Consider the following 13,819-nt stretch of genomic DNA (forward strand, 5'->3'; position numbering starts at 1 on the left):
AATTCAAAAGCATGTTTTATACCGTCTATTTCGGCATAGCCGTCCACGGTGTAACGACCGAGCTGTTTTTCACCGCCATTCAGAGCGTGCTGTATCGGCAGTTTTTGACTGTGTATGATCCACTCCAAATACTGGATGGAAGCGTGTGAGAAGGCTTTATATTGACGCCTGTAATCATCGGGTGATGCTATAGCCAATGTGTTAGGTTGTAGGTAATTGGTACGGAAAACACCCATGCAGGCTGACGCAATAGTGACAAAATTGAATGGATCAACGCCTATCTCGTTTAGAAACTCGTTTCTAAATTTTGTACAACCCTCGGCTAGAATGTCAACATCGTTTTTACAGTACATCAACGAAATCAAAGGTCCCCCTACACTCTTTTTTATACCATTCAAGGAATTTGGCGCGGTTAGCCGCCGACATGCGGTCTACCCCATATTCGTTGGGTCGAGGGTAGGGGCCCACGTAGTCGAGATTTTCCAGCTTGCTGAAGCGGTGAGGAAAATAGCCTTTACATTAATCGTCAAAACCTAAAGTTTTAGGCATCGCGCTCAGAGGCATGGGTAAAAATGACAGAGAGTCGATGAACCGGAGACAATTTGACACTCTAGCCTGAGGCATAAGATTTTACTGCCTGTCAAAATGACTTCGGGCGTGAGACCCATGCTGATCATCGCTGTTGCAATGAGCTGGGAATCAAACGATCGGGCGTTATGGGCTATAAGACTGGTCCCTTTGTAACGCGGATTTCTGAAATGATTGATAAGTTTTATGGCACAATCAGGCCCCATCCATTGATGCTCTTCCCCTTGGAGCGATTTTGTACAGACCATAAAGGGTTTGTGTGTCTTTTCAGGATCCTCATAGGTTTCAAAATCATAGAAGACGATTTTATCCCGAGGGTCTTGTTTTGCGAGTGGTTGGATATAACATTGATGACGATCCTTAGTCACACCACATCTTTCAAGGCTGTTTTTCATGAGGCACATTTAACAACTAAACAGTCATGTTTTGCCGCCTGCACATTCTTGGCCTTGTAGTAGGTAAAACCACAATCGGGGCATTTTTTGTATCTGTCACAAGCGCTGCCGATTTTTTTAACAGCTATTTTATGTTTGGCATAGCAGACATCATTTAGACATGTTTTGTTACAACCCTTACAAAGGATGTGCTTTACAGGGTGGCTTCTGCAGGCGGGGTCCGCGCAAACATCACAATGTCCGGGACATTTGTGTTGATTCATGTTGTTGTGTCCCTTGTAACAATAACAACAAAAATAACTATAGCCTAACAAACCTGCTGGATTTTTCACACCGCAAAAGTGTTGGTTCTGTAAAAGCAGCACCAAGACATTTGTAGATTTGCGGTAATCTGTCTCAAAATGAAGAAACGACCCATACTCTCCTTCTTTTCTGTATAGAACCACAATTTTACGCCCCAAAAGCGACTCGAATTTATGGATATCATTAAACCCGACAGGGGTCATTTCATCCAGTCCCACACCTCTTTGATACTCGAGCGCTTGTCGATTGACCTCTTGTACCGTGAGTGAATTATCCATTAAGAGAGCTAGCGAGCTAGCAAAACACAGTTGTGTATCGCGTTGATTGACCGGTACGTGCAAATGCTTTATTTTTTTAGCAAGTATTTCACGATCCAGAAGATCCTCTATTTTGCGTGTTTCTCCCATCCCACCTCGGTTATCATTCACAATTTGGACGACAAACTCGAGATGCCCATCAAACAGGACTTGTGCGTTAGATTGTACAAGGCGATCTAGCAGATTTTGAACCGCGTTTGCACACACATCTGGGTCGTTTGACATGCGAACCGCCTCATTCTGGTTTACATTTTCCCCCACCACCTCCAATTGAATCATATCCCCTGGATATACAATTGATCTCAGAAGATCCAGCTGCTCATTTATCGTGCCCATGATAGCTGTGTAAAATGCAGGAAAATCAGTGTTATGATCGGGCTCTGGTATGTTTAACGGGGCCCTTAGTTCTGTATTATTGAAACAATCTCGTATGATCACCCAATGTCCCCCTCTCTGTCCGATTGAAGCATCTGACGACCGGGTGTTTAAACCAGCGTGTTGCGTTTGCATATGACAGTTTGATGTGGACGGTGCGTTTGTGAAATCATCGATTTGCATGGGTTGGTCATTATTTCGTGTGGCAGGTGCGTTTGTTGCATCATTTGGTGTGGCAGGTGTGTCTGTGAAATCATCATCATCATCATCAATTTGCATGGGCTCGTGTTCATTTGGCGTGGCAGGTAGGTTTGTGACATCATCAGGTTGTGAGTTGTCACTTGTCATGTCAGTGTTTTGAGATGGGTGTGTTAAGCGGTTTAAAGCCTCTTCTAACGGATTGAAAAAATCTATAAAATCCTCAATTTGTCGTATCGCCTTGAATGGATCATCATCATTGTCATGTGTTTGGCATGGTGTGTTATGATCTGATGTCGAAGCGTTTATATCATTCACCATGACGCGCAAATCACCGGGTATGCTCAATTGTGAACAATTGTTTGACGCCATAACCAACGTTTTTCTGGGTTCATCATTGACATCATCAATTTGCATGGGCTCGTGTTCATTTGGCGTGGCTGGTGCATTTGTGAAATCATTTGACGTGGCAGGTGCGTTTGTGACATCATTTGCCGATGCAGGTGCGTTTGTGACCTGGTCTTCGCCTACATTTGTAGGGGTGTCAGCATGGCTCCTATCTGAAGTTGTAAGGGTCTCTACATCGACAACTTTTTCAACCGTAGTCAGATCATGGTCGATTGTAGGTTCGTCCATACCGCTATCTGCAATACAAAGATACATTTATTAAATATTATATAGATTTATAGAAATATAACTCATAAATAGTTGCATCGTTTACCTGAAGAGAGTTCTGCAATGTTGTTTTCGATCCGTTCAGGTGCCCTGATAGGTGACACCCTTCTCGGGTGGTGGTGCTCAGGGCCATGAGGCGTCTTGTTCTGAGCATCTTCATTTTCATGAGGTGTAGGTATGGCTCTTCAACTGGAAAAGAATGGCTTGTCTGTCTGGAGCTTGGTTTGGGCTTTACTTATACTGGTTTGAGACAGGGGGAGGGTTAAATGACGTCGTCCGGCTGCCCAAATATAGGCGGCCCAAGGGGTACATGTCCTGGCTTGTATCGTTGGTAACATGCCGACGCCTGTTCCTACAAAGGAATGCTTTGCCAGGTTTTAATAACCCGTGTGGTTGGTAACATGTCTAGACTTGTGTCAGCAAAGGAAGGGGATGCTTTGCCACCCGGATGTCCAAATATAGACACGTTTCACAAAGGTAAGTATGTTTACTTTACTTCCCTTTTAATATGGTTTGTTTAATAACCCGTCCGAATTTATTGGTTCAACGATTATATGATATATGATTATTTCAGACCCCCATTGAAAAGTCATAACAATGCATTAATGATTTGCAAATGTCGGTACAAAGGTCTTAACCTAGCTGGATGCTATATCCTAACCTAGCTGCATGCTATTTCTTCACCCAGCTGGACGCAATATCTTAAACTCGGTGCTATATCTTCGCCTAGCTGTATGCTAAATCTTAAACTCTGTGCTATATCTTAGCCGAGGTGCTATATCTTAGCCTAGCTACATGCTATATCTTAGCCTAGGTGCTATATTTTAGCCTAACAGCATGCTATATCTTAGCATAGCTACATGCTATATCTAACCTAGCCGGATGCTATTTCTTATCAACATGGACTACAATCCTACATGGCAACCACAGATGACTACAAACCTGATGGCGGATGCTGAGAACTACAAACCAAGATGGCAGCCATGTAGGAAGTGACATGTCCGGAAATGGGAGGGGTTGTGACGTACCAGGAAATGGGAGGGGTTGTGACGTACCAGGAAATGGGAGGGGTGGGCATGACGTCACCCCGAAACGGTGGGGGGTCTGATGTCAGTCGGAAACGGTGGGGGGTCTGACGTCACCCGTAAGTCGTAAATCATAGGGGTCATAAATCATGGGGTCATAAATACCTTTTTGACATAAGTAGGACTACCTTCTTTTATTGTACCATAGACAATGTGAAGCGACAAACCAAACAGTGTCTTTTTTTATTTAGCACAGGAAAATAAGTCATGCATCTATGATTAAAATTATAAATGTAATTATTTTAGTGGCAATGAATAACCAGACACGAAATCTTGCATAAAATAAATATTCACTCTAAAATCAAATCTCACATCAGACCAGCTCGCTCCATATCATCAGCAATGACCTTGACGCTGACGTGGCATAGATATCCGCACGCTTCACCCTTCCGTACTTCACCATATTGGACAAGAGTTACTTTTTTTTGTTTGTTTGTTTGTTTTCCTCCTTGACCCCGGTGACCCACTCCAATATAGATAATTTATTAAAGCCTTTGAGCATGGAATTGAATTAAAAACTGTTAATGACCAAGATCAGCTTTATTACTTTTAGTTTACAACTGGACAGCCTCGGGAACTTATTCACAGCTGTTTACACATGGATCCTTCAAACGGTTATAAACAGGCCAAGGAACAGCTGGAATGGAATTTTGGTAATGAAATGAAAATTACCACTGCATATATAAATAAAGCATTGAATTGGAGCACCATCAGCGCAGAAGATGGACAGGCTGTAAAAGCCTATGCACTTTTCCTTAGAGGCCATTGCAATGTAGGACATCCAGCATTTATAGGAATTGGATAATCCCTCAAATCTAAGAATCATTGTCTCCAAGTTGCCATTCAGGCTTCGTGATAAATGGAAATCAACTGTTTGTGAATTTCAGGACAAGCAGAAACAAAGGGCGAAATTGAAGAATTTGGGAGAGTTTATGGAGAAGCAGGCTAGAATTGCACAGGAACTCATATTTGGTGACCTCATAGACCTCACGAGTGTCAATAGAGGCGCGAAGATAACGCCTGCAGCCCCGAAACACAAATTCAAACCGACAAGCAGAGGTAGGAGTTTTGCCACAGCAGAGACTTCATTGCCTAATGATTTTACTGCATCTAAACCAGATGCAGTTAAAGAGCAAAAGAAAGACACCAGCATATCCGCTGCCTTCCAAAAGCCATTAAAGGATAATGTAATCATGGCAGTCATAATCTAAACAGAGCAAAGGGTAGACTGCTAGGAGCCACCAGCATGACTTTTGTTGTCCCGGCATGAAAATCCATTGTGTCAGAGGTGTCTCGTTCACACCTCCTTTGTTGCAGCCTTGATCCAATCTTCCTGCATTCCTCTCCTGAGGGTCTTGTCATTAGCATGGTCCAAACTTCGGTTACACTTAAAGGATTTTATACAGTTGACTATTAAAGGAATACAAGAGTTTGAGCTTAACATAGTTCATTAGATGTTGCTGCATCCAGTGTATGAAAGTGTGAGACTGTAAAGTGCTGAGCGTGTGACTGGTGGAGCGAAACTGTGTGTGGGGAGCGTAAGCAACAGAATGGGGGTTGCGGGGGTGTGCAAGAATGGAATGTTGCAGGACAGATGGTGATCGCCACAAAGAGGGGGTGAAGCCGAGATGAACCAAGCACAACCAGGAGGAGTCACCTCGGGATTCGGCGGGGGAAGAAAGACCAATAAGAGCAAGCTCAAGTTAACTGCAGGATACACATAGCCAATAGAATCATGCCAGGATGCCTTTGTCTTTGTGTCATTTGCATATTGTATAGAATGAATCACTACTGGGCAACTCGGAAAAAAGTTCTGTTCCGTTCTGTTGGTGGCAAGAGAGGTGTAAAATAAATCCACTCGTGCGTGAAAATGCCGGCTTCCTGATACCTTTCTATTGCAGAACGAGCGCGCATATTGTTGGATGAGTGAGAGTTGGGTAAGGTCGCAAATTGGAGTCAGATTACTAATTTGAGGTTACATTGGTTTAAAATTAAATTCTAACATTGATTTAGAGCTAAATTCCAACACCATGCATGTATTTTAATGGGGATCATACGATGGAATCTTGCAGTAAGATGGAGAAAGTTGAATTTCTCAAAAGCAAAGTTTTCTGTCAAAAGGACACATGAGTAAGGACTGCCGCAAGCGTATGAGATGTCCAATATGTCGACAGACACGCAGGTATTTTGCATATTGAAGTAGACAAGAGAAAACCACTAAATCCACCAAATGAAACATCAACAGAGTCGTCTGTGAGCAGCACCTGGGTTTCTCTAGAACATCTCAAACCTATTGGGGCGGGTAGCAGAGACTGCAGGCTTGCTGTCGTTCCTGTGCAGGTGAAGCTTTCTAGAGCAGTGCTTCGCAATTATTTTCTGTCACGCCCCCCCCCACCAAGAAGAAAACAATTCGCGCCCACCCATCACCATTTTTTTTACATTTCGTACTAATGTACATGTTCTTTGTATATTGATGTTAGATTGTCAATGAAATATCCCTTAACAAAGCTAAATTGATTAAAAATATATCATTTTGAGAATGATTATTGTGAGGATCTCGAAACTCAGTACTGTTGTGCAAATATTGATGAGATGATAAATATTTACTATGATTTTTTTAATTTTTTTTAACTTTATTAACATGAAAAAACCAAACAGTTATTAATACGTACATACCGTATTTTCCGGACCATAGGGCGCACTTTAAAGTCCCAAATCATCCCCAATTCAAACGAGGCGCCTTGTAAAGCGACGCGCCCATTATATGGACGGAGCATCACTCTTGACCATCAACCCTTTTACTCATTGGGCTGTTTGGAGTGCATGTTAGCACACCCTGCTGGTCAAAGTCTGAGTCATCTATGCTTCGAATTGACTGTGACTAATACATTATGTGACTATGGTGTTTGGGTGATGGTGTAGGAGAAAGCGGGACAAAAGGGCACAATGTTGTAGTCTGTCTTATCATTTATATTATTGCAAGCAAGAAACGTCCCAGGTTTAGACAACAGACTGCAAAAAGCCCAAAGCACAACATGCACATCTCTCTAAACAGCCATGCACATCTCTCTAAACAGCCATGTGATTGGCTGAGTCTGAGTGGCTCCCAAGAAGCCATTGCTGTAATTGGCTAAGGCTGAGTGGCTCCCAAGAAGCCATTGCTATAATCTTTTTGTGTTATTTTTATTTCTTTTGGATATATAGATGGCATGAGAGATACATGTTTTGTGTTAATCTTATTTCTTTGTTTGCTTGTATGCTGAGTTTTTTTGGTTTTGATTTGAAACCGTGAGTCTAAGGAGTCTGGTGACCAATGAAGTCCCTCCCCTGACGTTGTCTAGTAGATGAATTGCACTCTTCATCAGCAAACACCTCGAGTTGTCTCAGCTTTGAAGGATGCTTTCTCCAGACCGTATATAACCTGGAATTAATAACAAATACGAGTGATTCATGTGAGTCACTGATCGCGGTAGCACAATACCAACCGCCTAATTCGACGGCATCCAAAACGAAGGTAGACTGACGCCACAGCGCACCTGCGCTCGTGACATCACCACTCGAAATAAAAAAGTGTAATATCTCTGGAACCGAAGCAGCACAAACGAAAATTTTAACAGCACAAACGCAGCACAAACGAATGGCACCATTCCCGACTCATTTGGATGAAAATGGGGGGCTGGGTGACGTCACCACTCGAAATAAAAAAGTGTAACATCTCTGTAACCGAAGCAGCACAAACGAAAATTTTAACAGCGCAAACGAGCACAAACGCAGCACAAACGAATGGCACCATTCCCGACCCATTTGGATGAAAATGGGGGGCTGGGTGACATCACCACTTGAAATAAAAAAGTGTAATATCTCTGGAACCGAAGTAGCACAAACGAAAATTTTAACAGCACAAACGAGCACAAACGCAGCACAAACGAATGGCACCATTCCCGACTCATTTGGATGAAAGTGGGGGGCTGGGTGACGTCACCACTAGATATTAAAAAATGGAATATCTCTGGAACCGAAGCAGCACAAACGAAAATTTTAACAGCACAAACGCAGCACAAACGAATGGCACCATTCCCGACTCATTTGGATGAAAGTGGGGGCCTGGGTGACGTCACCACTAGAAATTAAAAAGTGGAATATCTCTGGAACCGAAGCAGCACAAACGAAAATTTTAACAGCACAAACGAGCACAAACGCAGCACAAACGAATGGCACCATTCCTGACTCATTTGGATGAAAGTGGGGGGCTGGGTGACGTCACCACTCGAAATAAAAAAGTGTAATATCTCTGGAACCGAAGCAGCACAAACGAAAATTTTAACAGCACAAACGAGCACAAACGCAGCACAAACGAATGGCACCATTCCCGACTCATTTGGATGAAAATGGGGGGCTGGGTGACGTCACCACTCGAAATAAAAAAGTGTAACATCTCTGTAACCGAAGCAGCACAAACGAAAATTTTAACAGCACAAACGAGCACAAACGAAACAAACTATTTCCCCCTATTTTTGCAAGAAATAGGGGGCCAACTTCATGCAGGTGATGAATTGCCATGACACCTCTTAATGGTTAGAGTCAGTTTTATTGCCAGTGATCCCTAATGGTTCAGGACATCTGTCATTGATTTGAGGTGATACCTCTGCCAGCGATCCCTTAAGGGATTGAGTCCTGGTGAGCTGGCATCAGCTAGTGCGAGCTGAGCTAGCGCGAGCTGAGCTACCGTGAGCTGAGCTAGCGCGAGCTGAGCTACCTAGGTAGCGCCAGCTGAGCTACCGCGAGGCAAGCTCGCGCTTTGTAGTGCGGCGCATTAAATGCATTAAATACGGAAATAGCACCCTCAACTGGTGTTGCGCCCTTTGATACAGCGCGTCTTATGGCCGTAAAAACACGCTAATATAGAAAAGACAAAAAGAGCCAGGGGGAGTTTAAACAAAAATTCAATATAAATAACATAAAGCAACAGTTTTAATATGTTTACTATACATTTTTTTAATGTTTACAATACATTTGATGTTGAACCTCTTCATCGTGATGACGTCAGCCATTTCCGTTTTCCAGCCTGAGACTGTCTGCTAAATTGCTAACATAGCCGTCGTCTTATTTTATGTTTAGATATGTAATGGTTGCAATACAACATTTCAGTTCATAGCTGCTGGCTCTCCGCCCAAACGCGGTTCGAGTCACACTTCTGTTAAAAGTCGAGCATACGTCGAAACAATTAATTTTAGCGATTAGCGCGCCTAGCGCCTCCTTGCTTGCCTCTTCGTTTAGACCGCTACTTGTTTGCGGAGTCGTTTATTTGCCATCACGTAGCTTGTTGCTGCTGCTGTGCGCGGACTTACATATAGGTCAAATAAAGACCGTTCTGCAGCGGCGCAAGATAGCTTGGCGCAGAGTATTTAAGTAGTGGCGGAAGAAATCACTTCCGGGAGAACGAGTGACAGGGCGACGCTTTTTTTTTTTTTTTAATTGTTACTGCGTGACAGGGCAATGCTTTTTTTAATCAGTACTACGTGAACTAGGGACACAAACAGCTTTGACGAGCTCAAACTCGCGTTATCTGAGATCGCCTTTTTCGGTCCCAAATCGATGCATTGTTCATCCGTACCACGGCGGGAAAAAAGCATGTTCCCCAGGGTCCCACGGGCCCCCCTCAGCATCACTGTTCTTGAGGAAGCTGTATTGTGCAGACATATGCTTTCTTAGATCCTGGCAGCTCTGCTACATTCTGTACTGAAGCTTCGATGGCCAAGTTGAATGCAAAGGGAAAGAAGATGGAAATACTGCTCAAAACTTTGGGGCAGGAAAAGCCTGTCATCAGCTACAGCATTACTGGACTAGAAGTTGCTGGTCTTAACAATGACAGGATTCTGGTCCTGCCAGTTACCTACACCAAAAAATGTATCCCTGAAACCAAAGACAACATTCCTAAGGAACATGAAATCAGGAAGTGGCCATATCTGAAGGACGTTGAACTACAATTGATGCAGATGTGGAACTATTGATTGGTGTCAATACACCAGTGTTTCTCAAATAGTGGGGAGCGCATGCTAAGTGGGGCGCATGTGACCCTGGGGAACATGTTTTTTTTAAATTCATTATAAAGTGTAGTTGTACATCCACTCCAATAGTTGGCAGTGGCGCTCTCATTCACCATTGTGTGCAGCGAGTATTAAGTATGCTGTGGGTTTGTTTTGCAATGAGCTGGCGATGTGAAGTAAAATAAAAAATTTAAAAAAACTTCAACACCATGTAGACATTTTTTTACAGGGATAAAAAGAAAAGGCAGAAAGAAACAAAGCTAGTGAGTCAAACAAAAGTCACTCGAAAGCAAAGACACGCAAATTTGACACAGCATATGTAGTGCTTGGCTTCACTGTGACTGCAGTAGGAAGTGAGGAAAGACCGGTGTGCTTGCTGTGTTTAAAAATGCTGGCAGCGGACAGCATGAAACCAAATAAATTAAGACGTCACTTGATGACATTACACCCCAATCACGCTGATAAGTCGCTTGAGTTTTTTCAGTGAAAATGAGCCAAATATTGCCAACAATCATCCCGCTTTGTGAACACAACTTCGGTGAATCAGCGAGCATTGTTAGAATCGTACGAGGTGGCATACCAAATTGCCTTGTGCAAAAAAACGCACATTATTGCAGAGGAGCTGACACTGCCTGCAGCAGTAGGCATGATCTCTGTCATGCTGGATGATACAAGTGCTGTAAAACTAAAAACTATCCCTCTGTCCAATGACACTGTCGCCAGACGTATAGAGGACATTGCAAACGATCTGCAAGAACAGCTGCTAGTTAAACTCACGCGGCAAACGTTTTGGCTTATAATTTGACAAAGCGACTGACAGCAACAAAGACGCTCCGTTTATTCCTTTTGTACGTTTTGACATGACAGACTCCTTGTGTGAGGATCTACTTTTTTGTAAATATGTCAGAGACAGGGCCACATCTGAAGAGCTATTCAAGATGCTAGACTGCTTCTTGACTGAGAATGGGGTGAAGAGGGAGAACTGCATTGGTGTTTGCAGTGATGGTGCACAAACCATGGCAGGGAAGAGAAAAGGGCTTCAAGCTCTCATCAAGAAGGTCTCACCAAATGCTGAGTGGACACACTGTATCATACACAGGGAAGCACTTGCAGCAAGATAGCTTTCTCCTGAATTCAGTAAGGTTATGACTGACATTATAGGTGCAGTTAATTTTATAAAGACCAGACCACTGAAAACAAGAATCTTCTCAGCTATTTGAGAGGAGATGGGAACTGAACATCAAGCTGTGCTGTTTCACAGTGAAGCAAGGTGGCTGTCACGAGGAAAGGTCTTGTCCCGGGTTTTTGAGCTGAGAGAGCAGATAAGACTGTTTTTTGAGCAGGAGCACAAGTATGAAGTAGCATGAAAAATTCAGTGATGAGAAATTCCTTGGGAAACTGGCCTACCTGAGTGACATTTTGGAAGCTAAACAAACTAAATCTACAGCTTCAAGGGAAAGATAAACACCTGCCTCAGGTCATGAATTTGTAGACACTACTGACTATGATGCTAGCTCAGTGATTCCACGCATAAAACAGCATATTTCATCACTGATGGGATACTTTAAAAAGTACTTCCCTAACAACAGTTCCCAGTATGACTGGGTGAGAGACCCTTTCAGTGCACCTGCTCCAACTGGTATCAGCTCTGCAGAGGAGGACCAGTTCATTGACATGACGTCTGACTCCACATTGAATATATATATATATATATATATATATATAAATACATATACATACATATATATATATATACATATATATATGCATATATATATATACATATTTATATACATTTATATGTATATACATATACACACATATATATGTATATACGTATACACACATATATATACATATATATGTATATACGTATACACATATATATATATGCATATATATATATATATATACATATTTATATATATATATATATATATATATATATGTATTAGGGGTGGGATAATACAAGTTTAGAACCGTTTGCGGCATTAACGCCCCCACAGACAGGACAGGAGAGATTAAATATGGACAGTGACGCGAGGTAAATCCATTATGTGTGTTGTTTTAAAATAGCAATACTTGCCGCCAGGCTATTCATTATTTATTGCGACAGAGTTAGCAACAATTTATTACAATATCGATTTTTTCCCACTCCTAATATATATAAATATATGTATATTGTCGACACGCCAGCTCAGCCTAGTCCAGCCATGCCAGCTCAGATGGGGATCTTATTGTTAATGATAAAATAGATAAAACATACACATATTAAAGTAAATGTTATTCAATAGATTGTTGTGGATAAAAGTAGTCAAATCATACACATACCAAAGTCAATGCCTTACAATGCTATTGCTGTGTTCAACACATGACTTACGATGAATCACATAACACGGATGGATTGGGGGAAAACCCCTGGTTAACTTAGGCAGCTGGTCAGAGTGACTCGCTGCATAGTTAGACAGCTAGTCAGAGTGACTCACAAGGGAAAACCCTAGTCGGTTAGGATGACTCGCTGCATGGTTAGACAGTTGGTCATGATGACTAAGTTGTTCTAATGTTGGAAGGATTATTGCTTTTACGATGTATTGTATAAACAACATGCAACTTTTGAAAGAATAATCAAGTACATATTTAGCCATACTGTATAGAATGGTTTTGCTTTGTAACTGCTTTGTGTATGAATATAACCTGTGTACATTATTACTCTCTGATGATGACACATGATGAAGAAGAAATGATAAGTTTAATGACCTGTTGATTACAAAGAGAGAATGTAACAACATGTATATTATGTATCCAATGTATTAAGCTGTATTGTATTACATTGGTTGGGTTTAACTAGTGAGCAGAGAGGATCAGAGAAAAACAAGTTAACGCTCTGGTTAGTGGTAAGGGAATGGAAAAACACTAGCTATGAGTCAGTGACTTTGAGGCAGAGCAGGACTATATAAGTCTCGTCCGAGAGGCACTAAGGGCTCTCTTTTCGCATTTCATGGGGACACTTTGACGGCGGATCCTAATTTTTGTGCATTTTTCAACCCTTTTTGGGACTTATGCTTTTTTCCGCCCGTCCTCGCCCTGGTCCCTCGGCGGGATGGGTTTTACTTTTCCTCTATCGATTGGACACCGCTAAAAAATGAAGGCTCAACCTCGATAAGGTAACGGAACCGAAGGAATAACATAAGTGATGCGCGTTTAAGTAAACGAGAGAGAACCTAGTCGATTTGTCCAAAGTTATTTCAGTTTTTTTCCCCCCTTATTTACACCTTATCGCTAGAATTCGAACCCCAGGAACTCTTCGGGAACTGATCACTCTCGGGAAGGCTCACTATTTAAATTCAGAAACTTGATATATGATGATTTGAGAAACTCTTTTTAACCCTTCTTTCCTATCCGTTCCTCGTTTACGACGGAACCTTCCTTTCTCTTTATTTCTTTTATTATAATTGCGACCGCGGGGACTCTGTGATGCTGTCGGGTTTGTCCTTCCTGTATCCCGCGACTGGCGGGCTCGGATGTTAAAATTACTTACTGGATGTTTGTCACACGATCCCTTGTGTTCTTAAATAAAAATCTTGTAAGATTTTCGATTCTAAACAAAATCCTATCTTTGTCATCCTTATGATTTGATTCATTCGTACCACTCGACCCTCTACGACGCGTGAGCGAACGGCTATTGGCCCCAACGAAATATGATTTAGTTCAAGATAATAAAAAAGGTCTTACTCCGGCTTTTTAAGAAAAGAGAAGACAAATCCGCGCGGCCCTGACAAGGGCAGCTAAAATCCACTAGGTCAATAACAAAAGCAACCAGATTCAACCGAGGCGAA

General features: G+C 42.2%; 1 protein-coding gene across 1 annotated transcript; it reads right to left on the reverse strand.

Annotated features, from left to right (window-relative positions):
• Nucleotides 1-979: 979 nt before the first annotated feature.
• On the reverse strand, nucleotides 980-11,646 carry LOC148317010 (uncharacterized). Its single transcript, XM_088284617.1, has 2 exons — nucleotides 2,898-11,646; nucleotides 980-2,820 (listed from the first exon to the last, which is right to left on the reverse strand). The coding sequence occupies exon 2, from the start codon at nucleotides 2,810-2,812 to the stop codon at nucleotides 980-982; it is 1,833 nt and encodes a 610-aa protein (XP_088140743.1). The 5' UTR covers nucleotides 2,813-2,820; nucleotides 2,898-11,646.
• Between the last annotated feature and the right edge of the window lie 2,173 nt (nucleotides 11,647-13,819).

This window comes from Idiotropiscis lumnitzeri, chromosome 20 (assembly GCF_059441095.1).
Source record: "Idiotropiscis lumnitzeri isolate Australia: NSW breed Sydney's pygmy pipehorse chromosome 20, RoL_Ilum_1.0, whole genome shotgun sequence".
Lineage (NCBI taxonomy): Eukaryota > Metazoa > Chordata > Actinopteri > Syngnathiformes > Syngnathidae > Idiotropiscis > Idiotropiscis lumnitzeri.

Coding starts and splice junctions, on each gene's coding strand:
- LOC148317010 (XM_088284617.1), bottom strand. CDS start 2,812: ATGGACGAACCTACAATCGACCATGATCTGACTACGGTTGAAAAAGTT.